Source organism: Chionomys nivalis, chromosome 4 (assembly GCF_950005125.1).
Source record: "Chionomys nivalis chromosome 4, mChiNiv1.1, whole genome shotgun sequence".
Lineage (NCBI taxonomy): Eukaryota > Metazoa > Chordata > Mammalia > Rodentia > Cricetidae > Chionomys > Chionomys nivalis.
This window is the reverse complement of record NC_080089.1, coordinates 74,505,762-74,532,301: the sequence shown is the minus strand read 5'-3', so window position 1 is coordinate 74,532,301 and position 26,540 is coordinate 74,505,762. Positions and strand designations below refer to the sequence as shown.

General features: G+C 44.4%; 1 protein-coding gene across 2 annotated transcripts; it reads left to right on the top strand.

Annotated features, from left to right (window-relative positions):
- Positions 1-23,072, top strand: Mapk6 (mitogen-activated protein kinase 6). 2 transcript variants are annotated; one of them, XM_057768169.1, is made up of 6 exons: positions 1-143; positions 11,998-13,173; positions 15,125-15,269; positions 17,435-17,599; positions 18,908-19,109; positions 20,876-23,072. In XM_057768169.1, the coding sequence occupies exons 2-6, from the start codon at positions 12,619-12,621 to the stop codon at positions 21,975-21,977; spliced, it is 2,169 nt and encodes a 722-aa protein (XP_057624152.1). In that variant the 5' UTR covers positions 1-143; positions 11,998-12,618; the 3' UTR covers positions 21,978-23,072. The 2 variants fall into 2 exon arrangements, with proteins under 2 accessions (XP_057624152.1, XP_057624153.1); XM_057768170.1 differs by lacking the exon at positions 1-143 and adding an exon at positions 655-801.
- The last annotated feature ends 3,468 nt before the right edge of the window (positions 23,073-26,540 follow it).

The following is a 26,540-nucleotide window of genomic DNA, read 5'->3' as shown; positions in this document are numbered from 1 at the left end:
TCGCGGGTCGGGGTTACATGGCGGCGACTGCGGCAAAGCGAGAGCCTCGGAGACGCCGCTGCCGCCAGCACAGCCGGAGACCTGAGCCGACCCTGGGGGCTGTCCGCGGGCCCCGCACACTCTCGATGAGTCGGAGGAGTCCCGTGAGTGTGTCTGTGTTTGTGTCCGTGTGCGGGCCGGCGCGGGAGGGAACGGCGGAGGGCCCGGCGGCGGCGCCGGCTCCCGCGTCCATTGTGTGTGACCCTCCGGGCGGCCGCCGCTCAACAAAGGCGCTTTTGTTCCGTGTGCCCGCTCGGCCCGGGCGGCGCGGCCAGCTGCGAGGGCCGGGTCCCCGCGTGGGGCTGGCGGCGCGGCCGGAGCGCCCCTCCCACCCGGCACGCCCCTCGCTGGGCAGCCGGCTGCGGGCTTTAGCAGGCCGGCTCCGCCGCCCGCGCCGGGCTGTGTTGTGCGGGTTCGAGTCCCCGCCGCCCGCGTCGGCTCCGCGGGTTCGAGTCCCCGCCAGCTCTCAGGCGAGGGCGGTGGTCCAGGAGCGCTTGAGGCAGTGGAGGCTTGCCTTCCTGGCTCGCTGCCTCCCTAACGCTCTCCTGTCTCCTCCCCCGGCCCGCCCGGGTGACTCGGCCTCAGCTGACTCAGGCCGGGCAAAGTCTCGGAGCACGTTGCGTAGCTCTCTGCTCCAGCCCCTAAGTCCGCCCAAGTTTGTGTCTGGCGGTCCACGAGGTGCCGGCGACCGGTCTGAGCCAGGGCTCCTGACACCTTTCCGGACGTTAAGGTGTGATCCGGAAAAACAACCCCGATGAAAACGTACGTTACCGGCTACAGGCCTCCTCACTTGGAGCTTGTTTTAATCCGTCTTGGGAGTTGTGTAGAGCGGTGGGCTTTCGGCCGCCTTTTGTTCCTGCCTGGCGTGGGCTCTCCGGCTCAGGTGCCTGGGCGAGCTGCGAGCTGCAGGCTCCTTTAGATTGCTTCCGTGTTTTACCTTTTTGCGGCTTGAAAGTATGGAAGGACCTGGTAAGGGGGGAGTTAGGAGGTCTCCATACTGCATTTGAACAGCCCGTGTTCGTTGCGAAGAGTCCCGAGATAGTCTCAGTATTAACTTTTTATGGCTACCGATGATAGGGGAAAAAACATTCACAGGCTATCAAACGAAGAGCAGCCAGCTTCAGAATAATTTCCTAATTGTTGGTTATTCTAGCGTGTTTATTTTGGTAAAATTCTGGTTTTTCACGTTCTATCTCTTTAACATTGGAGAACTGAGTTGGAAAGAATGATTTGAGTAAAGAAGAATGTAGGGTCTAAATAGGGCCCGGCCCCCAAAGGGATTTTCTTGTTTGTTTGTTGAGCTGGTCTCGCCTAGTCCCAGCTGGGCTTTGAGAAACATTCTCCTGCCTCAGCTTCCTGCTGGGCTTAACACGTGTGCACCATTATCCTCAGCTTTAGAGTTTTCTTAGAAACGACAGGTTTTGGTGTTTGGAAATAATTTTGAATTGGGTGGAAGAAAAATATCTTTAGCTTGTAGGTAAAATCCTGTTTGTAAGGTGCTTGAACATATATGTTATATTAATCTAGCTACATCATAAGCCTTGCTTACTGATGTCCTAATCAATAATTGTCATCTCCGAAGCTTGCCAGATTTGAGCAGACTATTCTGACACTTCAGTATTACTGTTCAGAAAAAAAAAAGACCTTGGAAATGAAAAAAAACTGTTTAAAATTAGTTTTCTATGTGAGGCTATTTTGGAATTTAGTCATTTGCAAAAAAGGATTAAAAGTAGCCTGCCCACTTTCTGCGATTAAAAAGGAATCCGGAGAAGACTGACTCGAAGAACGTTTAATTTTGCAATAGAAAAGGCAACCGTTTTAAAGACTAGTGCGAGCTCTAAAAACGCTGCAGCGTTTTACATAAGTTCATGTAGGCACCGTGAGAATTCCTAACTGACCAGCTAGTAAGGCTTGCTGACTCAGGGGACCTTGTGCAGGGGCTGGGGGTCGGGTGGGAGGAGGCTCAGAAGAACTGTTGCAAGTTTCGAGCTGGCTGATGACTCACCCTGCCCACTGCCGCTACTACGTGGCTTGCTTGCTTTCTTTAAAAATGAGAGGCTAAAAGCGTTGCTGCCCATGGCTTAGTTTTCTTTTCTCTGAAGAATAGTCCCCTCCCCAAGAAAAAAGTAATGGCTTCTTAAGTTGCCTTTTAAAAGGATATTCAGTACCCTGCTCGTACAATTGTATAACATTGGTTGAGCGAAAAGATAAAGGCGATTGCTGGCTTGTTGCTGAAATTAAATGTTTGATACCAAAAGGCCTTTGGCTACTATTGAGAGAGATTTTGTTAGCAAGTTATTATAAAGAACAGACAGAACATTATAGTCTTGATGGAAATTGACTGGTTTTCATTGATTATGTAAAAGTTATCTTTATAGTATCTAGAAGGTACTGGTTTGAGTGTTGTACAAATACCACCAGAGTTTAGTAGGAGCTGTTAAACATACATAGTGCTTTCTTGTGATGTTTGTGCATTTTCTGTATTTTAAAGTTTTTATTATTTGTCGGTATGGATGTTTTGCTTGCTTGAGTGTCTATGAACCATTTGCCCTCACAAGCCAGAAGGCGGCACTGAATCTCCTGGCATTGGAATTTCAGAGGGCAGTGAGCTGCTATATGGGTGCAAGGAATCAAACCTGGGTCCTCTGGAAGAGTAGTTAGTGCTTGTACGTGCTGAGCCACCACTCTGGCCCCGGGAACGTTCTATTTTAATAAAGACAAGTTGAAACCAGCATTGTTAGAAGCACTTAAAAGAGATAAACCGAGTGAATAGTTCCAGATTTAGGACTTAAGCTGAAGCTTGGTGATAAAATAGACATTTGGACATATTTCATGGCCAGCGTTTAACAAATTGGCTTAAAATAAGATTGAAGCAGGTGTGTGTGGGGGGTGTGCTCACATTTAAAGTCCTCCTCCTTAGGCAGAACCCAGCAGGACTGTGAGTTTGGGACAGACCAGTTTACATGGAGCCAGAGCCATGAAGTGAGACCTGCCTAAAAATTTTTTTTGAGGAAAAACAAGACAGATTGAAGACATTGTTTCCTAAGTGAAGAAATAAATAAATAAAAATCTCCTCGCCCATTTGTTTGTTTCTCTATACTGTTTGTTTTCTGAAAGTTATTTGGGAAGTTTACTGTACAATAAGTTGTGTTGTGGATTTGAATTAAATCTTTGGAGACATTTTGAAATTGCATCAAAGATTAATTCATACTTAATGTTGTCTACTAAAGGAAACAAAAATAAAAATGTAAAAGGATTGGGATTTTCAGAGCATCACATTCCTTAGAAGTTGAGCGTGTGGGCCTTTTAAATGCAGGTTATTAATGGTTGGACAGAAATCAGGAGTTAAGAACAAGCTTTCTGTAAGGTGTTGCTTTGTGAGTTGGGGAGTTCTCAGCACTGCTCTCTAGTTCCGTATTTGCATTGCTCCTGTGAGCCTGTGTTACGTCAAGGCTCCCGTGAAACCAGGAAGATGCCTCTATAGTCACTTTGTTGTTGGCAGTCCTCTGCTGGCTCCAGCAGGCTGTCTTGTGGACTCTTACACTATAACCTGCCTGCAATATCAAGGTCTTGGTCAGTTTTATTGCTTAGTATTAAGACTTTACAAACATAAAAATGACGTTACTATACCCCATGGCTTCTTGCCAGGGAGCTACTCCTATGAGCTGATGCCGGTAAGGTGCCCATGGCTCTATGAATTTCTCTCTGAATTGTGTTTGGGAAATGTAGTATGTCCTCCTGAAAGGCACCCCTCCCAGTTTTGTTGAGATGGCTCCCTGCATAGCCCAGGCTTGCCACAAATGTCTTAATCCTTCTGCCTAACCTCATGAAATTACAAGCATGTGACACCATGCCTGGCTGCTAGAGTTTGTTGTTTGAGCTGTGTGTGTGTTTTGTTTTGTGCTTTAACCCCAGCACCTGGGGAGGCAGTGGCAGGCAGATCTCTGTGAGTTCGAGGCCAGCCTGGTCTACAGAGCGAGTTCCAGGATAGCCAATGCTACACAGAGAAAGCCTGTCTCAAGAAATGAAAGGAAAAGGCAAGGAAAAAGAATTGTTAGAATGTTGCTCTGGTGAGATGGCTCAGCAGGTTCTTTGCTTGCTGTAGGAGCCTGTTGACCTGAGATGGAGCTCAGCAAGTCTTGTGCGGTGAGAGGACTGACTGCAGAGTTGTCCTCTGACCTCTGCATGCATGTTGCAACAATTGCGTTCAGATGCACAGGTCTTACACACAAAAGGAATAAATAAAAATGCTTTAAGATGGCCGGGCGGTGGTGGCACACGCCTTTAATCCCAGCACTTGGGAGGCAGAGGTAGGCGGATCTCTGTGAGTTCGAGGCCAGTCTGGTCTGGTCTACAAAGGGAGTTCCAGGACAGGCTCCAAAGCTACAGAGAAACCCTGTCTCGAAAAACCAAAAAAAAAAAAAAAAAAAAAATGCTTTAAGATGTAAGAACTTTAACATTTACTTCAAGGAAATCTGCCTCTGCAACCAAAAAAGTACGTGTGAGTGTTTGAAAGAGTGGCATGAGCATTTTGCTCCAGCTACATCATTTGACTGAGCAAATGTTAAGTAAACTGAGGCCCAGTATGATCTAAGACCATAATACTTGGGAGCTGGCTCATTGGGACCCAGTGAATTAGAAGCTACACACATTAGCAATATTGTGATTGAATGCACATCCATTTGGCTGAGAGAGACTGAAGTGATCCTCAGCTGGTTAGCAACTGGTTTGGAAAACCCAGGTCTTGTGAGTTGTTTTCCCCTGACCCTCCTGAGAAACGTGAGTGTAAAGTTGAGACTGTAATCACTGTTGGGTAGAGCTTGTGTGATGAGGGAGTGCTCTGTTTTGTGCTGACCAGTGAGGTCTCAGCGAACCAGAGTGATGATGATTAAGTATTTGACCAATGGCCCCTGAGAAATTGAATTTAATCTGTTATTTATTCATTTATTTGATTGATTTTTGAAACAGGATTTCTCTGTGTAGCCTTGGTTGTCCTACTCCATCTGTAGGCCAGGTTGGCCTTGAACTCACTGAGATCCACCTGCCTCTGTTGGGATTAGGGATGTGTGAAATCACTTTTAGCTTTCTGTTTCGAATTTTGTGGCAGGGCCTTAGATAGTAAGTAACCCAGGTGGCCTCCAAGGCTGGCCTAGATCTCCTCTTTCCATCTGAGATTACAGATATGCGTCTCTACTCTTGGTTTCTGTGTTGCTGGAGATGGAGGCTTGGGCCTCCTGTATGTTAGGCACAGTCTATCAACTGAGCTATACTCTAGCCTAATGGAGGTTTTTTTTTTGTTTTTGTTTTACTAAATTTGAAATTATCCTCAACTTAATAATGAGTCTCAATTTGATAATTCTTCCCTCTTTATGTACAAATTGAAGAGATGGTAGGTTTTTTACTAACTTTATGCTTGGATAATATTCTTTTGACTGTTAGACAGTGGTGCCAATTTCCTGTTCAATAAAGCCAATCTAAATTGCAAGAATGCATGCACATTTCTTCCTGTTTCTTTCACGTGTATCAAAAATAATACAAAGGAATTAACTCTTGTGAGTTATGTCCAGTGTTGGCCTAGCCCTCCAGGTTTGCTGGTTCTGGAGGTAACTATCGGTAGAACCTGCTGAGTACTTATTTCCAGGTGTAGAACGGAGAGGTCTTTAGCTCTCTTCAGATGTGCGTAGTCTTGTCAATTTAATTAGATTAGGAGATGACTAGGAGGCCACTGGTATGTCCATGATGGTTCTGGTTTGATCAGTGGCTTTAATCCCTTTATGGACTTGTAATTTGATGGCATTTGGGGGAACTGTTTAAAAGTGGGAGGTGGCGCCTTTGAAGTAGGTCATTAGGGGCATGGCCTTGGTGTTATGCCCTGTCCTGGCCCCAGACTATACTCAGTCTCCATGTGCCCCCTGCTCAGCCATGTTTTGCACGCCATCTTGGAATGACATTTTAAAATTGAGTCAAAATTAAAAAAAAAAAAAATTGAGTCAAAATAAATAGTTCCTCCTTTTAGCTTGTTTTGGGGAATTTTGGTCATTGCTCTGCAAAAGTCACACCAACCATATGCAATGGGAAGATTGTGACTCCAGAATCAGACTGATGTGCCCAGATCCTGTCTTTACTATCCATGTGACCTAATGAGATCACCTCACCATTGGGAGCATCTGGGCTCTTTGTAAGATGAGCTATTTGTCACTTAGAAAATGCCTGGCACGTAATAGATGCAGATAAATTATGAGTTATGTCCCTTCCTTCTGCTTGGCTCCTGTGTTCTTCTGTATGAGACCCTGAGTTTTGGTTCTCACCAGGTTTAATGCATGCTCTGCCTAGTCTGTCTATCACCCCTCCCCCATTCCTGCCCCTATGTTCTTGATTCCTTCTCGGGTTCCTAAGGCTTTTTATCTGCATCATGACTTTCACCTTTTTGAATGTTAGAAGTTTTTTAAAAATATGCCAGTGTGCTGTAGAATTGTACAAAAGGCCTTGTACATGGTAAGCAATTTATCTTTGAGCTGTACCTATAACCAAAAAAACAACTCTTGTTATTTTTGATACAAGGTCTCTTTAGTCCTTAATGTTCTGGAAGTCACTATGTAGACCAGGCCTGCAGCTCACAGAGATCTGATCTGTTTCTGGCTCCCCAGTGCTGGGTGTAAAGGCATTCCCCTTTAATTGATGGAGATGGGGTGCAGCTATGATAAAATGCTTGCCTAGCATGCACAAGGCTCAGAGTTTAATCCCTAGTGCCAGAAAATGAATGAATGAATGAATGAATTCTTTGGTGGAGTCAGTCATATTTGAGTTACTCAGTCACCGTCTGTGGCTATGGCTACCCTGTGGGGCAGCATATTGTAGAATGTGAAATGTAGTGTGCTCTATACAGTCTCACATTCTTCTCTGGTGACAGCCTCATTTCTCTGCCTTTCTTCCAGGCTGCTGATGTTCTTCCTAGTGATGACCAGCCCTCAGTCTTCCTTTTCTTCCCTGGTACATGCTTCCTTTCTTCTGATTGACTTTAAAAGCTGTCCGTGTGTGTGTGTGTGTGTGTGTATGTGTGTGTGTGAGAGAGAGAGAGACAGAGACAGAGACAGAGACAGACTGGTTTGGTGTGAATTCATTTGTCAGTTGATGGTTTAGTTTTAGTTGATTTTGAAGATGTTCTGACCTGTATTTCTGAAGTTCCATTAATTTCCCAGACCTTGGAGTTTTCTGCTTCCAGCCTGACTTCTGGCTCCATTGCTGACTGCAGGAGCTTTTCTCTTGCTTTCCAGTGTGGCCCTGTGTTTCCTTGGCTCAGCCTTAGAAGAATATGAACTTGTTATTCTGAAGATGCAGAATGCTGCATAGGCATTTATCTCAGCTTCCTGTCTTGGCCCCACTTTCAGAGGGCAGCTGCTTTGGGAATGGTGGGTTTCCTAGCCCTTTTATTTTGGAAACAGTCTCTACATGAAAACCTGGCGGCCTCAGACTTGCAGCCATCATCCTTTCAGTGCTCCCTGAGAGCTGGGATTACAGGTGTGTCACACTGCCCCTGACTTACCTCCAGTCTTTTGTACTCACTGAACACCAGTCGAAAAGGGCTGGTGAGTGGGATGTGAGGATGAGTTCACATGCAGCCATGAAACTGATCTTGAGAGTCTGAGTTCTCCTTAATCCTGTCAGTGAAAAATTCCATGGTCTTTTTTTTTTTTTTTTTTTTTTTTGAGTCAGGGTTTCTTTCTCTATGTAGCTCTGGCTGTTCTGTCCTGGAACTAGCTCTGTAGACCAAGCGGGCCTCAAACCCACAGAGATCTGCCTGTCTGCCTCCTGAGTGCTGGAGTTAAAGGTGTGTGTTACCACCACCTGGCAAGGTCTGACTTTTTTTTTTTTTTTTTTTTAAGATTTATTTATTTACTATGTATACGGTGTTCTGCCTGCATGCATGCCTGCCAGAAGAGGGCACCAGATCTCATTACAGATGGATCTGCACCACCATGTGGTTGCTGGGAATTGAACTCAGAACCTCTGGAAGAGCAGTCAGTGCTCTTAACCTCTGAGCCATCTCTCCAGCTCAAGGCTTGACATTTTAATAAATTTATTTTTAGAGTTTTATTTATGTATATGAGTGTTTTGCCTGAATATGTATGTGCCCCACATTTGTGTATGGTGACTGGAGGTGAGAAAAACATGTTAGAGCCCCCCTCCCCCAGAACTGAAGTGAAGGATGGGAATCGACTTTAGGACTTCTTGAGTGCTTGGCAAGGGTTCTGCTACAGACCCATACTTCCAGTCCTTTTTCAGATGTTTTGAGACAGGTTTCCTTGCTCAAACTGACCTTGAACTACTGAGCCTCCTGCCTCAGCCCCCTGAGTAGTTGGGAATACCAGCTTGTGAGTCAGCCACTGATTCTAAGTTTTGTAAGCTCCTGTCCCTGGTCAGTCTCACCTGTAGTTTGTAGAGTGTGGCCTAAGTGCCCTAAACCCTGCTAGATCACTGTGTGTGGATCACAGAGTGATCACAGAGACTGCTCCCGCGGTTCCCCAGAGCACAGCTCCCTGGTAGACCATCCTTCCACCCCCACACAGGAAAGGGGGAGTGTAACACAGCTGACTGCTCTTGCTTTGGCCCTCCCAGGGCTTGAAACAGGTTGCCCCCCCCCCCCACCAGCTGCTCTTTGCTGTGGGGAAGGAGTGCCTGGAAGGGGAAAGGCTGGAGTGGCATCTTCACAGATGCTCTCCAGTGACTAGGCTAGTCTGGTTCTGGAAAAATAGGAGGTGTATTGGGTGTGCTGTTTATTCATTCACTACAGTTTACAGGGCACCTAGTAACTGCCAGATTCTGTGCTCAGAAAATGCTAGTAAGCTGCTTAGTCTCACACCTTTTGATTTAAAGCAGCCAGCCACCTAGTGGAGAGAGATGGTGTCGATCACCCTGGGGAACATGAGAATGCTGGAAGAGAGGGGAAGGGAAGTAGGAAACAGTGAGCAGGAGGAAGTGCTCAGACTCAGGGCTTCTGAGTCAGGACTGGAAACAGGTTGTTTCTCTTGTTTCTATTACACCTTAATGCCTGAAGACAGTGCTGGCCCACAGTGAGCATTCAGGACTCTTCCTGATGAAAAAGAACAGACCGAGACTCTTAGAGCTGTAATGTGGCTCTCTGTTTCTGGGTCCTGGTTAGGGTAGCACTTCCTCAATTCCTGTGGGTGTGTCTGAGAGACTGTGTGACCTGCTTGGGTCTGTAATCAGTTGGTAAATGCATCATGGGGAATAGAGGTGTAGATGCTCATGTAGATCCTTTGGTACACTGAGTATCAATGGTAAAGGTAGTGTCTTCATAACAGCTCTGTTGTGACTTAAGTCGCCAGTTGGGGGCTATCTGACCTGTCCTGATGGCCACAGAAATCTGACGGCAGTACTTAGGTAACTGGAGAAGAGTTGCTCAGATGTTTCATGGTCCTGTATTTGTTCCAATGTTTCTTTAATCTTAGGTCAGTGTGGCATCTCAGAAAGTCTTGAACCAGGTGTGGATGTACAGAACTTTAATCCCAGCACGGAGTGAGTTCAAAACCAGCCTGGTCTACCTAGTGAGTTCAGGACAACAGAGCTACATAATAAGACCTTTTTTTTTTAAGTTTTTCTTTTTTTCTTTTTTTTTTTTAAATATTTATTTATTATGTATACAATATTCTGTCTGCGTGTATGCCTGAAGGCCAGAAGAGGGCACCAGACCTCATTACAGATGGTTGTGAGCCACCATGTGGTTGCTGGGAATTGAACTCAGGACCTTTGGAAGAGCAGGCAATGCTCTTAAGCTCTGAGCCATCTCTCCAGCCCCTTTTTGAAGTTTTTCAAGACACGGTTTTCTGTATAACAGTCTTGGCTGTCCTGGAACTTGCTTGGTAGACCACACCAGCTTCTAATTCACTGAGATCCACCTGCCTCTGCCTCCCAAGTGCTGGGATCCCCATCTCCTCTAAAGTCTTGGCCAGAAGACAGAGTTGGGATGAAGGGTAGCTGAATAGTTACTGATACTGTATGAAACAAGCCTGCTATGCTAAGTCTTTTTTTAGCTTCCTGAGATGATTTATCCAATACTGGGTTGCACCACTGGCCTTCTTGAGATCGAGGTCCTGAAAGAACACCTTTGGGCCACTTTTCCTGAGGAACAAGGGCTTTGTCAGCAAGCCTGTGAGCAGGTAGCTAGGCTTGTGGCCTTCTGTGCCCTGAGAACTCAGTAACTGGAGTCTGAGGCATGATCACAGACAAGAGTGAATTTGATGCCAGCCCCATTGTGCCAGGCTTAGGGTACAGAGTACCGCTCAACCTGTCCCTTCCCAAAGCAGCTGGCTGAGTTCCAGTTAGCTCAGACTGCTCACTTGACTCTGCAGAAGCCACTTTGAGAGGCTGTCACTGTGGACAGGCTGGGGTGGGATGGAAGGGTACTTTACCCTGAGAAGCTGCTGCATTGCTTGCAAGTGTGTGTGCATGGCAGAACTAGCTCTACCTGTAAGGCTGTACCTCAGATGTAAACGTGCACGTTACATCTTTTGTGGTACAGTCAGACCAGCGTTAGAACAGAAAACCCAGTTTCTATAGAATGGGGGCGTTGCCCCCCAAAACACAAATGAACAAAAAAAAAAAAACACCAACAACATAAAAAGAAAGCATTTGTATGTTTATTAGCAAGCATTTCTCTAAGAACTTACCTGAAGGAAAAATAGTTGGGGCCAAGGACATGTTACTCGTTCATTCTCTCCTTCTTGTGTTTCTGCCACATTACCTTTAAGTTCTTTTACTGTTGTATTTATTTTCTGAGACAGTCTTATCACTTTGTAGCCCTGGCTGGACTGAACTTGCTATTTTAGTGAGACTGACTTTGAACTCAGAAGAGATCCATCTGCCTCTGTCTTACAAGCGTGCACCACCCTGCCCTGCTTTCTTTTACTAGTTTAAACTTCCACCAATACTGTATCAATATTCTGTTGTTTTTCTTTTTTGCATTTCTCCTCAGACTTGATGTTAATTGAATACTAAAGTGTTTCCTAGGGCCTGGAGATAGTGTGAGTAAAGAGCCTGCCATCAAGCATGAGGGCTGATGCTCCTCAGCGTTCTTGTAAAAGCGGTCATGCTGGCATACACATACGTGCATGTAGGCAACCAACCCCACCCCAAAGTTCTTCTAGTTGGAAATGTTAAGATAGTCGGATTTCTCTGGCAGCCAGCAGTGTTGGTCTCCTGAGCCAGCTGCCTACACTCACTCTTTGACCAGCTTAAGACGTGTTCTGCAATTCATCCTGTGCTGCTGGACTTTGCTTACTGGATACTGACATAGATAATAATACAATGCTCCAACTAAGAAAAGTGCTACTAAAATCTTCCCTTTTAAATGAGCTTTACTTGTAAAAAGTTCTATAAAAATATTATGAAGTTTCCCATACCAGTTGGCATTTCATGTGTTGTATTTGTGCACCTGTGTGTGGAAACAGATGCTTGTGTGCATTCAGAGGCCAGAAGAGGATGTCTGGTATCCTGCTCTATCCTTGACTTCTGCCCCTGAAACAGGGTCCAGTGGCCCTCCCGACTTCTGCACACAATGCTGGGCTACAAGTTTTTTACATGGGCCTGAGGATTTGAACCTAGGTCTCAATGTTTGTACATCAAGTCCCTTGCTCACTGAAATGCCAACCTGATGAGCCTATTCCAGAGAATTCGATGCTGTGAGGTCTAGGAAACTTACCACTTGGCTAAGTGTGTGATGAATGGATAGAGAGACAGACAAGACAGAGATGGAGGTACTCCATAGCGCAGGCTGTCCTGGAACTCCCAAACAATCTTCTTACCTCAAGCTCCCCAGATTATAGGCAGGTGCCACCATTCTTGCTATAGTCCTTCCCTGCTAAATGCCCCACTGCCATGCCATTGCACAGATACGAGGTGTTTCCTTTAGTGATTTTTCTCCTCTTCTTTTCATCCCAGGTTGTAGCAGAGTAAGATGGACGGTAGCTTTGACTGTGATTGTGGTGAGCTGGAGCCACCTGATCACTAACAAAAGATACCTGTCAGCCAACGTCACCAGGGCTTCCTGTTGAAAAACAGCAACAGAGGAAGAGGAAGCAAAGGGAACTAGTGCTTTCCAGCGCCTTAGGATGCTGCTCAGGACCAGTCCAACACTGAATGTATCTGCACTGTGAGAGGATGTCCACGGAGGCCTGCCGGGTGCATATTTATTCACAGTTTTGTCCCATGTTAAGTCAGTTAGCATAGTATATCTGAGTGCATAGTATGTCATTTCATTCCGTTTGAGTTTCTTGAGTGTTTCTTTAAATGTCTGCAGAGTTGCTGCCCTTCCTTGAACTATGAGCACTGCAATCTTTTTAATTCTCAGTATGAATAGAGATTTTTGAGCTTTAAGTCTGAGGGGAACTCAGCGGGCCTGGTTGGCGTCCGTCTGCAATGAACATCAAGAAACCATCGTGCTGTGGAAACGGAATTGTTTTTCTCCCTTTTTGAGAGATCTTTCCTTTTGATGCCAGTTTTCTTCCTTGTTTACACAAGTTCAACAATTTGAAAGGAAAAGGCGATTGTAAGGGTTTCAAAATGGCAGAGAAATTTGAAAGTCTTATGAACATTCATGGTTTTGATCTGGGCTCTAGGTACATGGACTTAAAACCGTTGGGCTGTGGAGGCAATGGCTTGGTTTTTTCCGCTGTCGACAATGACTGTGACAAAAGAGTAGCCATCAAGAAAATTGTCCTCACTGATCCCCAGAGCGTCAAACATGCTCTCCGTGAAATCAAAATTATTAGAAGACTTGACCATGATAACATTGTGAAAGTGTTTGAAATTCTTGGTCCCAGTGGAAGCCAGTTAACAGACGATGTGGGCTCTCTCACAGAGCTGAACAGCGTCTACATTGTTCAGGAATACATGGAGACAGACTTGGCGAACGTGCTAGAGCAGGGCCCTTTACTGGAAGAACATGCCAGGCTTTTCATGTATCAGCTGCTACGTGGGCTCAAGTATATCCATTCTGCAAACGTACTGCACAGAGATCTCAAGCCAGCTAATCTCTTCATTAACACTGAAGACTTGGTGCTGAAGATAGGTGACTTTGGTCTGGCACGGATCATGGATCCTCATTATTCCCATAAGGTACGTGGAAAGCTGTCTCCACCCAGCCTCTCAGCTGCTGTGTCTTTTTCTGGTGCAGGTCTGCTTTCATTTATAATTTCCAGGGTTTGAACCGAAGGTCAAGTGGAATCCTAGTTACGTATAACTTTCTCAAAGTGCATGGCTGTGTGTTAGTAGTGGAGTTTTGAAGTGTGTGACTTGGTTTGTTTGGTCTTTGAGACAGGGTTTCTTTGTGTAGTTTTGGCTGAACTGGAACTAGCTCTGAAAGACAAGGCTAGCCTCAAACGCACAGAGTTGCACCTATCTTTGCCTCCTGAGTGCTGGAACTAAAGGGTAGTGCTACCACAGCCTGGCCTTTTTTTTTTTTTTTTTTTTTTTTTTTTTTTTGTGACTGGGTCTTGCTATTTAATCAGGCTGCCTTGGACTCTAGTGTATAGCCTAGACTAACCTCAAACTCACTATCTGCAGCCTCCTAAATACTGGAATTCCAAGTATGTGCTGCCATATGGAGTTATTTATTGTAATTGAAGTTCTTATTTAGTTATCTCAAAGTATAATATTTATATATTCATAGCAGCTTCCTTTATAAGCAACTTTTTTCCACATAAGAACTTAATAGTGTCTTCCAAGGAGAACTCGGGCCTTTTGATTTTAAATTGTAATCTCAGGTAGAATCTTGATGTTTAAAATATAAAAGTGAAAAAAATATAAAAGTGAGCTGGGAATGGTTGTGTATACCTTTAATCCCAGTGCTCAGGAAGCATTGTAAGTCAAGGCCACTCTGGCTTACACATCTAGTTCTAGGCCAACTAGGGCTACATAATGAAACTTTGTCTCAATAAAGTAAAAAGTAGAACTGATTTGGTGACAAAGAACCCCTGAGAGCAAGTCCTATTTCTTGGCATTCCATAGCCCATGTCTGAAACAAATCTTCATCCATGTGTGTTGTCTTAACTGGTTATCTTCACTCTATTAGTAAAAAAGGGGGGGGGGGGCTATGAGATTTCTCAACAAAAAGGTTCCTTACAGCAAGCCTAATAACTTAGTTCAGTCCCTGGAACCTACACTGTAGAAGAGGTGGATTCTTCCAAGCTCTTCTCTTACCTCAACACTTGCATTGTGGTGTGTGGTTGCTGGCTCCCCTCCCCCCTCCCTCACCCACATAGATTAATAAACAACTTTTAACATAGAGGTCGAGTCCCCGCTGAGCACTGAAAGGAGGCACACCCAGACCTTTACTTGGCGTCCCTGGACTCACCTAGGTGTGTCCTTAAGCAGACCCACGATCTGTTCAGTGCTCTGACCTGCAAAACAATATCCACCAGTACATTGAGTGTCTCTGTATTGTTCTGAGGGTGGAGCAAGGTCGTGTGGACATTGGTTAGGAGTTGGGTGTGGTGGTGGTGGGGGAATCAGTGTGATAACTAGGAGCTGCGGCTCTCTCCCCCACCTTTCCTTCTGATCCGAAGCATGTCTGCTCCTTAATTATGTTAAAACTTGGATTGAGGGCTGGAGAGATGGCTCAGCGGTTAAGAGCATTGCCTGCTCTTCCAAAGGTCCTGAGTTCAATTCCCAGCAACCACATGGTGGCTCACAACCATCTGTAATAAGGTCTGGTGCCCTCTTCTGGCCTGCAGGAATACATATAGACAGAATATTGTATATGTAATAAATAAATATTTAAAAAAAAAAAAACTTGGATTGAGAACTTGTTTCTCTTCTGAAACAAGTTGAACTTGGCCTAGAGTTGGCATCAAGGCCTTATGGTGTATTTTGTTCTGCACGTTTTGTCATCAGAGGGGTGGCATATCCATCTCTAAGGGAATGTGGCGGTCTCTAGCTGGTAAGAGCTTTGAAAATGGGCTTAGAAATCAACAGTAATTGATTTTATGGCTCTTTTGGGGGATGAATCTTTACCCCTCCCACCCCTAAAGTAAGGGAAATTGAAGTCTGTTTGGTGTTTCTTTTCCAGGGTCATCTTTCTGAAGGATTGGTTACCAAATGGTACAGATCTCCACGACTTTTACTTTCTCCTAATAATTATACTAAAGCCATTGACATGTGGGCTGCAGGCTGCATCTTTGCTGAAATGCTGACTGGTAAAACCCTCTTTGCAGGTCAGTATTATGTGGGGAAAAGTGGACCAGAAGTCATTTTGTATTTATCTCTAAGGCAAGGTTCTGTAAGATTTCAAAGAACTTAATATAGTTTGGAATATTCAAATGCAAAGATAACAGTGTTTATATTACTTAAGAAATGAGAAAATGTGTTCACAGATTCATTAAATTGCTCTAGCATCTAGTTAGAACTCTAGTGTTCTATTATGTGCCGGCTTATTTCTAAACTTCAGTGTTTTGTGGATCCATACTCTTGGTTGGAGGTCTGTGGTAAGTCATATCTGAGTTAAATTAGCCATTTCCTGGTAAGTTTACTGTTGTTCCCTTCTGCAGGTTTCTTTTGGACAGTAGGAGTGCCCTCACAGTGTGGAAACTCTTATCCCTTAAAAGACCAAGGAAAAAGCCAATATGTTTTAAGAAAAACAAACCTAGTTTACATACCATACAGTTCCCCCATTTAAAGGGTGTGTTTCAGCTGGAGATGTGGCTTGATTTTAGAGTATCTGCCTAGCATTCATAGAGCCTCTGGTTCAAAACCAAGCACTGCAGAAAATTGTGTAGTGGGATATGTTCATAGATGTATGGGGTTATATCTGATTCTCGAGCATCTCCTTCTGAAAATGACCCTCTGACCATAGTTATCCCTTTCCCCAGCTCCTGCACCCACTCATTCTCTTTCTATGGATTGCCCCTTTTAGATAGACATTTCCCATGGATGAAACCATGTACCAGGGTCTGTGACAAGCTGCTTTCTTATGGCAATGTTTGTGGTTCATTCATGTAGTACATATCAGTGTTGGCATATGCCAGATGCTATTCCCTGTATGAATATAGGGCCTTGTTTTTCCATTCATCAGTTGGTGAATGTTTTGAGTTTTACTTTTTGGCCCTTATGAACAATGCTGCCATGAACGCTTATGTACTGATTTTTATATGAGCATGTATTCAGTTCTCTTGGGTATCCATCCATGCCTAGGCATAAGGCAGGTAGGTGACACGTGGTAATTTAGGCTAAATTTTTGGAGATCAGTTTCTTAAAGCAGCTGTGTGTTGTACATTCCCCAGTCCTGTTTACATTGTCACCAGCACTTTAGAGCGCTGCTGTCTTTGAGTGCGGTCATCCTGGTGGTGTGAAAAAAGGATAGCTCAAGGTGCTTACTGGCCTCTGTTAGTATAGTTTTTTTTTTTTTTTTTAAAGATTTATTTATTATGTGTACAATGTTTGGTCTGCATGTAGGCCTGCATGCCAGAAGAGGGCACCAGATCTCATTATAGATGGCTGTGAGCCACCATGTGGTTGCTGGGAATTGAACTCAGGACCTTGGGAAGAACAATCAGTGCTCTTAACCTTTGAGCCATCTCTCCAGCCCCCTGTTAGTATAGGTCTTACACTGTAACTCATTAGCCTTGAACTCCTGAGGCAGTCCTCCTGCCTCAGCCTCATGGCTGCTAGAATTACAAGTGTGAGCCACCATGCCCAGACTTATTGGCCGTTGCAATCTTTTTTGTAGAATATCCAAATCATTTGTTTGCTTTTCTTTGAATTATCATTTGCATTTTTAAGAATTCTTTATATACTGTGGACATGGAGTCTATCGGATATAATTTCTATTTTCTCCCATGCTGTGTGCAGTGTTGTTTGAAGCACAGAACATTAGTTCTGCTGAAGGCCAACCAATCCATCTTTGGTTTCTCAGATATGCTATGCTAACACAATTCTGTACAATATTTGCTTCCATGTTTTCTTCGAAGCATTTTATAGTTTTAGCTGTTTACATTTAGATCAGAATTTGTTTTGGGTTGGTTTGTGTGTATGATGTGAGGGCAGGGGTCTAATTTTATTGCTTTGCCTGTGGATGGTCCAGTTGTCCCTGAATCATTTGGTGAAGAATTTTTTATTTACTAATTGAATAGTAAGACACCTTTATTTAAAAGAATGAGCTGACCATAAGCATGAACTACCTTGTGATTTTCCTCAGAACTTATACACTGTCATTTCAGCCTCATGCTAAAAACAGGTCATCAAGGACAGCTCAGACTCAGTGCAAGAGAGGTGTTGACCTGTGGAAGGGAAGATTCTCAGAGAATCTGTGGATGTACTTATTTCTGGGAAAGTGGGCACTGTGGGTGATTTGTTTACACTCTGGTGTCTGGATTTCACTCAGGTGCACATGAACTTGAACAGATGCAGCTGATCTTAGAATCTATTCCTGTTGTGCATGAGGAAGATCGCCAGGAGCTTCTCAGTGTGATTCCAGTTTACATTAGAAACGACATGACTGAGCCACACAAACCGCTAACTCAGCTGCTTCCGGGAATTAGTCGAGAAGGTAAGGTAGTGACTTAACTGTCACGTCCCTGGAGTACGGAGGCTTGAGCCTCTTTTCCCAGAGTCTGTAGGACTTTAAGGTGGACCCAGGCCTTTAACTCTGGCATTCCTTTTTTGACCTGGCCCTTGGACTATAGTATATTTCTTTGCTTTCTAGAAGTTTAGAAAAACCCATCCCCCAATTCTAAACCCGTTTTCCAATTTAATCTTCCCATTTAACTGTGGGTAAGCATATCGAATGACTGGTTCTCAATTAGCTGTAATTTAGTTCTGTGAGTGTTACACACTAATCAGGCATTTGTGAATATGACTCATTTTTTGTATTAAAATAATTTTATGGAGCTGTAGAGATGGCTTAGTGGTTAATAGCACTGACTGTTTCCCAGTGCTCAATTTCCAGCACCCACATAATGACTTACAACTGATACTTCCAAGAGATCTGATACCTTTTCTTCTGACCTCCATGGGCATCAGGCATGCATGTCACACACAGATCTCCATATTCTAAAATAAAAGCAAACAACCACTTGAATCTTTAAAAAGTTTAATGTGTGTGTAAAGGCACACATGTGGAGGTCAGAGGAGAGTATGTGCAAAGGCATACATGTGGAAGTCACAGGACCGCTTGTAAGAAGAGTGGGTTGTCAGGCTGGCAGCAAGCATCTTTACTCCCTGGCCTAAATTTAGATAGAAGGATTGGGTCAGGAGAAGGCAGAGATCTTTATGGCAAGGAAGAAAGTAAAATAATGTTTGCCCACGTATTAATCCAAATGAACAAAACATGTAAGAATTTGTGAATTACTATTGGGAGCAAGAAGTACTAGATGTAAGAGTTTGTACAGTCTTGAAGTTTCTATTCATTTCTCATCTCAGCGGAGTAACATATTTGATCAAAAATCTTCCGCTTTTGTAGTTCTCTGTAATAAAGTAACCTTCTCTTGAGGAAAGGGAAAAATACTTAAATCTGAGTTTGGCTCAGTGGTAGATCACTTGCTTAGCGTGCTCAGGCCTTCTGTTTGACCCCTAACATCACACTGAGTATGTACACACACGTGATAGTCAGAGATGCACCCCTTTCATCCCAGTACTTGGGAGGCAGGCGGATCTCTTAGTTCAAGGCCACCCTGGTCCTCAAAGTGAGTTCTAAGACAGCCAGGGCTACACAGAGAAACCCTGTTTTGAAAAAGCCCTATCCCAGCACCAAAATGTACACCACCATGCTTACCTAAACATGTATTAAATGAAAGTAGCATTTTTCAGTTTGTGTTTTTCAGACGGACAGGCTGTAAACCTTTCTTCTTTCCCTTAGCACTGGATTTCCTGGAGCAGATTCTGACGTTCAGCCCCATGGACCGGCTGACAGCCGAGGAAGCGCTTTCCCACCCGTACATGAGCATCTACTCCTTCCCAACGGATGAGCCCATTTCAAGCCATCCTTTCCACATAGAGGACGAAGTTGATGATATTCTGCTTATGGATGAAACACACAGTCACATTTATAACTGGGAAAGGTAAGCTCATCCTAAGTTAGAAAACATTTATTTTTAATGCACCATATGCTGTATGCTGTGTGCTTATGTTTATGGCTGTCTTAGCATTTTAATAAGGATGCCTTTCGGCTTTGTGTTAAGTCTCTGTGGAATCAGCACTGGGTCCTGGTGAGGAAATGATGAGAGCAGTCATGAAAGTGTGCTAATTAAAATTGTAAGCTGGTTGAAAATCTGAATATTTACAACTAATTTTATAAAGTCATTCAGTTTTTTGTTTGTTTTTGCTTTCTGAGAAGGGTTTCTCTGTATAGTTAGTCCTGAAACTAACTCTTGTAGATCAGGCTGATCTTGAATTCAGAGATCCACCTGTCTGTCTCTTGAGTGCTGGGATTAAAGGTGTGTTCCACCACTATCTGGCTAAGTCATTCAATTTTTTAAAAACCATTTTAATTACACACCCAATGTTTTTTCATCATGAGGATAAAGATAAATATGCACTTTTTCCTGGATCTCAAGACTCAACATTACCTGGTAAGGTGACTCAATGTCAGAATAGAGTCTTCAATTCTTCTGTACCTGTGACAGCTGAATTTTTTTCCAGATGACATAAAAGCTTAGAACAGGTTCAGTGAGAGGGCTTCTCTGGGCTGTGTGCTGTGAGCAGAATGGGTAGCATCCTCTCTAGGTGCTGCTTTCCTCAGCCTCCTTTGTGTCTCTATATTCCTGACTGGCTTTCTGGAGGTGTGTAGCTGTACAGTCCTGCTAGCCCGGAGGAGTGGGATGGTAGCCTGGAACAACCCAGTACAGGCAAGGTCTTCAGGGATTTGGTATAGAGCCAGGACTGAGAATGACAAGTGAGATTTAAGTTTTCATGTTTGTTTGGAAAGAAATAGTTAAGCTGAACCTAGTGACATCTGTCTGGAGGCTGGAGAGGTAGATGCCACCCAGGCTGTAGGGAAATACCCTGTCTTGACCGTGCCAGATGAAACAGAAGTAGTTAAGTGTTTTCTCCTCTTCAATGTCGGTGTGCTTCCCTCTGCTTACTGTCACTTTCTGTCCCCTAAATACAGTTCTCATAGACCCAGCTACTTTGACATCTCTTGACTCCTTCCCGTTCTCCAGCCTCTGTTGGTGTGTCAGTCTGCTTCCCTTTGGGTGTGATGTAGTGCCCTGCTGGGCTGTGTCAACAAGCAGAAACAGCACACACGGATGGTGGCAGATTTCAGGAAGCCTCCCCTTACTCAGTAACTTGTTACCAATGCAGACAAGACTGGTAAATACCTGCTCACAGTTAGATGTACCGACTTGGCATAAAGTGTTAATGTGAAACTAAAATAAAACTACAGGTGTACCAGCCTCCTAGATTATCACCTGTGGGTGAGAATAGAGAGCAAAGGGGGCGAGAAGTGGCAACCCAGCTTGCTTAAGGTGGAAGCCATAAACTTCCTTATGAAATTTGATACTCCGTTGGCAGTCACCGAATGCTGCGTTCTGGTGTTTTAATTAGTAGCACAGCTCCCAAGTGGAAACGGTAGATTCTGGTGGGAGGGAGTGCTTCTGGCTTTCTCTTGTGTTTACCCCCCACACACACATTACATTCAGAGCTGGGTGTGGCAGCATCCACCGCTAATCCAGTATTGGGGAGTACACGTGTGAGGTCAGCCTGGCTATATAGTGGGACTTGCTCTTAAAACTAAGGCAAACAGAAAGCACTCAGTACTCCACAGAGCACATACTGCATTTGAAAGTGAAATCACCACAGGGAGTAATGCCTGTGTTTCCTTCAGGTATCACGACTGTCAGTTCTCAGAGCATGACTGGCCTATTCATAACAACTTTGATATTGATGAGGTTCAGCTTGACCCAAGAGCTCTGTCTGATGTCACCGATGAAGAAGAAGTTCAAGTTGATCCTCGAAAATACTTGGATGGAGACCGAGAGAAGTATCTGGAGGATCCCGCTTTTGACACTAGCTACTCTGCCGAGCCTTGCTGGCAGTACCCAGATCACCATGAGAACAAGTACTGTGATCTGGAGTGTAGCCACACCTGTAACTACAAAACAAGGTCGTCATCATATCTAGATAACTTGGTGTGGAGGGAGAGTGAAGTTAACCATTACTATGAGCCCAAACTTATTATAGATCTTTCCAACTGGAAAGAGCAAAGTAAAGAAAAATCCGATAAGAAAGGCAAGTCAAAGTGTGAGAGGAACGGATTGGTCAAAGCACAGATAGCGCTGGAGGAAGCATCCCAGCAGCTGGCTGAGAAGGAAAGGGAGAAGAGCCAGGGCTTTGACTTTGACTCCTTCATTGCAGGGACTATACAGCTCAGTTCCCAGCGGGAGCCTGCTGACGTCATTGACAAGTTAAATGACTTGAACAGCTCAGTGTCCCAGCTAGAATTGAAAAGCTTGATATCCAAGTCAGTGAGTCGAGAGAAGCAAGAGAAGGGAATGGCTAATCTGGCTCAGCTGGAGGCGTTGTATCAGTCCTCTTGGGACAGCCAGTTTGTGAGCAGTGGGGAGGAGTGCTTCCTCATCAGTCAGTTCTGTTGTGAGGTCAGGAAGGATGAGCACGTGGAGAAGGAGAACACATACACCAGCTATTTGGACAAGTTCTTCAGCAGGAAGGAAGATTCTGAAATGCTAGAAACTGAGCCAGTCGAGGAAGGGAAGCGTGGGGAGAGAGGACGTGAGGCAGGGCTTCTGAACGGCAGTGGGGAGATCCTCCTGAGCAAGCAGCTAGAGTCCATAAGCACCCCGCAGTTCCACAGTCCAGTGGGGTCCCCACTCAAGTCCATCCAGGCCACGTTAACACCTTCCGCTATGAAATCGTCCCCTCAGATCCCTCACAAGACATACAGTAGCATCCTGAAACACCTGAACTAAACACTCAGCAGACATTTCTTTGTTCTTCATGGAATGTGTTGTGTCTTTTTATCACTAATGTTTGAAGTCATTTTTTTACTTGAATCAGAAGGTGTCATTAATTTGCAAGGATTTTTTTCTTAGTTCTCAGTTTGTAAAATGCAGACTTTTTCTACATGTGAGTTAGTTTTCATTTGAACTGGCATGTCATTTGCACACACACATACACAAAGAATAGAGCAAAACAATGCAGTGCAGGAGGAGAGAAGATGCGCTAGGGTGAATAGACATTCTCATAGACCAGTGACTGCTTTATGGGAAACAAAACCTTGCCTTGAAACTTACACAGTGAGACTGTACATAATTGCATGAAAAGATCTATTTTTCCTGAAACGTTTTTCATTCATTAGTATTTTCAAGCTTTTCATACTGTACACATTTCTTAAGACACATGATACCAGCAGCAACTGAAAACGAATGCCGAATTTGGTACACATGTGTTATCTACCTCAAGGTAACAAAAGTATGTGGCGAAACATAAACCACCCATAGTGCTCCACGGCATATGCACTCTATCTAGCCAGCGTTTACCGTAGTAAACCATTGAGACCCGTTCACCATTATACATGTCCTGGTGTTCATTCTTTATAGTGAAGGGTTACATACATCACATCTTATTTATTTTTAGCAAATCAGTATATTTTCTGTATTTAATTATAAAAGTTAACTTAGTTTTAAGTTTATTTGCAACTGCCCTTTTTTCCATTTGGCACTATGGTTTGTTGCCTGCCAAGCTGATGATAAAAAGTCAGCTTGCCCTGAGGCTGTCCATGTACGTTAAGTAAAGTACTCACTGTGTATAGGAATCTGTATTTTGGAGGTGCTTGATCTATCTACAAAGAAAAATTAGGAATTTATTATAAAATGCTCCTAGAAGTCTTAATTGTGTTTATTTTTTAAAAACTTGTAATGTTAGACTTGTGTGCATGGAAGTAATTAAGGTACATCATTATTGTAGTTTAAACATTGTACATGATAAGCCTCCCCCACCCCCGTTTTTACCGTATGTTTTTATTGAATGATCTATTCCCCGTCCCTAGGCAAGCATGAATAAAATTAGATTAAATGTAGCGTGTTGCTTTCCAATCTTTTAGACTTATTTCACCTGTTTTGCTGAATCCTGTGCGTCTCTTCGGTTAGCCTATGAAGGAAACAGACAAGTCGGACAGCAGGTGCTACTCCTGCTTCACTCTTGAGAGAAGTTAACACCAGGTGTGTCCAGTCTGCAGGCTGAGTGCACGCCCAACGTTCATAGGGTCAAAAGCTTAGTCATCCCTAACCAAAATAAGAAACCGGGGTGGGGGGGGGGAGTGTTTGTCTAACAAAAACTTCTTGCTAATGTACTTTCACACATCCAAATGGAATAAATCTTACAGAGCTCTTACAGCCTGAGGAAGTGTTGAACCTTGCAGAGACTTCTCAGTAGATCACCTCTGTTTAGAAATTGATCCCCAGACCCAGCATTCAGTAGGTGGTAGCAGGAGGATGAGGAGTGGAAGGCGAACCTGGCCTGCATGAGCGTATGTCTGTAAGTAAAATGTTCCCATCTGAGGGAAGCCAAGGTGTCTTTCTCCTTGGGGAACTTGCTCCTGAGTGTCAACCTAGCATCAGTAGTGGGTGGATTTCCATTAATGATCTGATCTTTTAAAGCCCTCAGAGGAAGAGGATGGTGATAACGATATAAAACATGCTTGCTTTGTAGGGATCCAGGCTGGGTATTTCTTGTTCATTTTGTTTGAGACAGGGTCTCAAGTAGTCTTGACCAGGCTGACCTTGAACCTCTGATTTTCCTGCCTCTGCCTTCCAAGTGTGGGGGTTACAGGCATGAGCCACTGTGCCTGTTTTAGGTAATATTGGGGATTGAACCCAGGGCCTGTGCATATGAAGCAAGTACATTTGAACTACATCCCCAGCTCCCATTCTTACATGATTCTTGGAATGCCTGGTGTGGTGGTGTACCTGCCTGTAATTCCATCACTTGGAAAGCAGGAGTGAGAGGATTGCCCCAAGGTCAAAGCCGGCTGTTACAGGCCAGTTAGGCCGTGGTAAGATGCATCTTGACTGATACACGAGCCTTGTATATAGTATATAGATTTTAAAAACTCATTGGAATCTTAATTTATCTATAACTTTTGTATTTTCCCTACTTTCCTTGTTTTGATGACTTTGTGCATGTTTGTGTATGCGTGTGTGTTTGTATGTTTCTTCTGTAGGCATTTTCTTCGCAGTTACCATAGGACTTGTTTAAAATATTGATGGTAATGTTCTGTTTTAAACTGATAGCAACTTCAGCATTGTGCAGAAAACTTCACATCTGTTCTTGTGTTACCAAAGTCAAAATTTTTACCTTTTGTTTGGTTTTTTTCAAGACAGGGTTCCTCTGTAGCTTTGGAGCACATCCTGGAACTCGCTCTGTAGACCAGGCTGGGTTTGAACTCGCAGAGATCTGTTTATACCAATTATACAGTATAATTATGGCCTGTAACTCGGTGTAGACCCAGCCGGCTTTGACCTCAGGGCAGTCCTCTCACTTCTGCTTTCCAAGGGATTAAAGGCGTGCCACCGCCACTGGGCCCTTATTTCTTAGTTGTAATTAAAATTTGTTTTTAAGTGTATGGGTGTTTTGCCTGCATGTATGCTTGTGTTTCACATGCATGCCTGGTGCTTGAGGAGGCCAGAAAACAGTACCAGATGCCCTGAAACCACTGTTGGTGCTGGGAACCAACCTGGAATCCTCTGGAAGAACATCCAGTGCTCTTCATTACTGAGCCAGGGTCTCACTAAATAGCTCAAATTTGCAGTTCTCCTTTGTCAGCTTTCTGCGTGCAAAGGTTGTAGCAGGTACCACCATGCCAGCCTACAGACTGTAATGCATATGAAATGTAAGAGGATATGAATTGGGGGCTAGAGAGATGGGTCAGGAGTACTGGCTGCTCTCGCAGAGGATCCAGGTTCATTTCCTAACCTACATGGGGCTGCTCACAGCCATCTGTAACTCCAGTTTCAGGGGCTCTGATGCCCCACTTCTGGCCTTCAGAGGTACCTGTACTGTGTGGTACACATGTAATTCTGTCTCTTTAAGAGACAAGACACACCCACTCCCTTCCTGCTTGCAACCTCAGCTTTCTCCCTGTCCCTTTCTCGAAGAGGCAGCTTCTGCCTCTCTCCCCACTTCTCCACTTCCCCCCTTCTCTGACTCTCTCCTTTTCTCCTCTCTCCCCTTCTCCCCTTCTCCCCTCCCCTCCATAACCCACCTAATAAATGTCTAACTTTACATGATGTGCCTATCCGTCTCTCTTGCCTGCCTGCCTGTTTGTCGCCGCTGGGGACCAGCCACCTTCCCTGCCGCATGGTCTCTGGGACTGGCTGCTTTCAGGTCCCCAGCAGTCCCAGAGACTCACAGCATCTGTGCCTCCCACCCGCCACCTGCCCACACCACTCACCGAGGACCAGCCACCTTGGTTTGTGGACCTGCTGCGTAGTCTTGGGGACCCGCAGCAAATCCATAACACGTATCTCTCACACACACACACAATTTTTTTTAGTTTTTTTAGTATTGGGGCTGGAAAGACGGCTGAATGGTTAAGAGTACTGGCTTGCTGGATTTGGTTCTCGGCACCTATTTCATGGCTCACAACAATCTTTAACTCCAGCTTCCCAGTCTAATGGCCTCCTCTGCCCTGTGCAGGCACCAGGCATACAAGTATCACACAGATGTACAAGCAGGCAAAACCATAAAGAAAAAGCCGAGCGCAGCCTCATACGGTTAGTTACAGGTTCACTCACTACCCCGTGCTTATTTTAGAAAGGTAGCAGCACTGCTGGCAGCTGCCTCCGCATCCCGCTTACTTACCCAGAGGTGACCGCAAGTGATTGGCTTTCCTTATCTAGGTTTGTAAGTGTATGGTGATGAAATCAGCAGTGTGGGTTCTCAGAACACGCATTAGGCAACGTGTGACAATGTAAGATACACTGTGGCCCACTGTTTAAGGAATGAAAGAGGATTGTGAATCAAATGGTGTTTTGAAAAATAAAGCAACTTTACTGCCACTTCTAAGTTAAAAGCACCTTACATTGTTACTCTATTCAAAAGAACCTTTTAGAAACTCAGGTGCTGTGCTGTAATACAGAACACAGTTGATTCCAGTCATCAGACAGACTGACCTGGTCATGTCTTATTTCACCCTTTCAGTTCCCATTTACTATTAGATTCAGGACCACTGTAGCTCTCCCACTACACAGATGTGCCAAGTACAGTAACTCACACAGTTGTTTCACCTATGCCTGTTCATGTTCCAAGTGCTTATCATTCGGGTCTGAATAGAGCCCGCTGAACTTGGAGTAGAGAGGTCTGAGTTGTGGATTCACTGACTCTGTCACTTGATTCTCAATCATGGTAGACCCACTTTGGTTCTTAGACAGTATTTACGTAACCTAGGTTGACCTGCTTGAACCTCCTACTTTCTAAGTGCAAATTTATAGATGAGTACTGCCACACGTAGTCGAAGTGCCTTTAACTTGGAG

Excerpts from the sequence above, each read along its gene's own strand:
- Mapk6 (XM_057768169.1), top strand. The coding sequence starts at position 12,619 with ATGGCAGAGAAATTTGAAAGTCTTATGAACATTCATGGTTTTGATCTG. Across the intron at positions 15,270-17,434 it reads TGGTAAAACCCTCTTTGCAG|GTGCACATGAACTTGAACAG; the intron begins GTCAGTATTATG and ends GATTTCACTCAG. Across the intron at positions 19,110-20,875 it reads CACATTTATAACTGGGAAAG|GTATCACGACTGTCAGTTCT; the intron begins GTAAGCTCATCC and ends TGTTTCCTTCAG.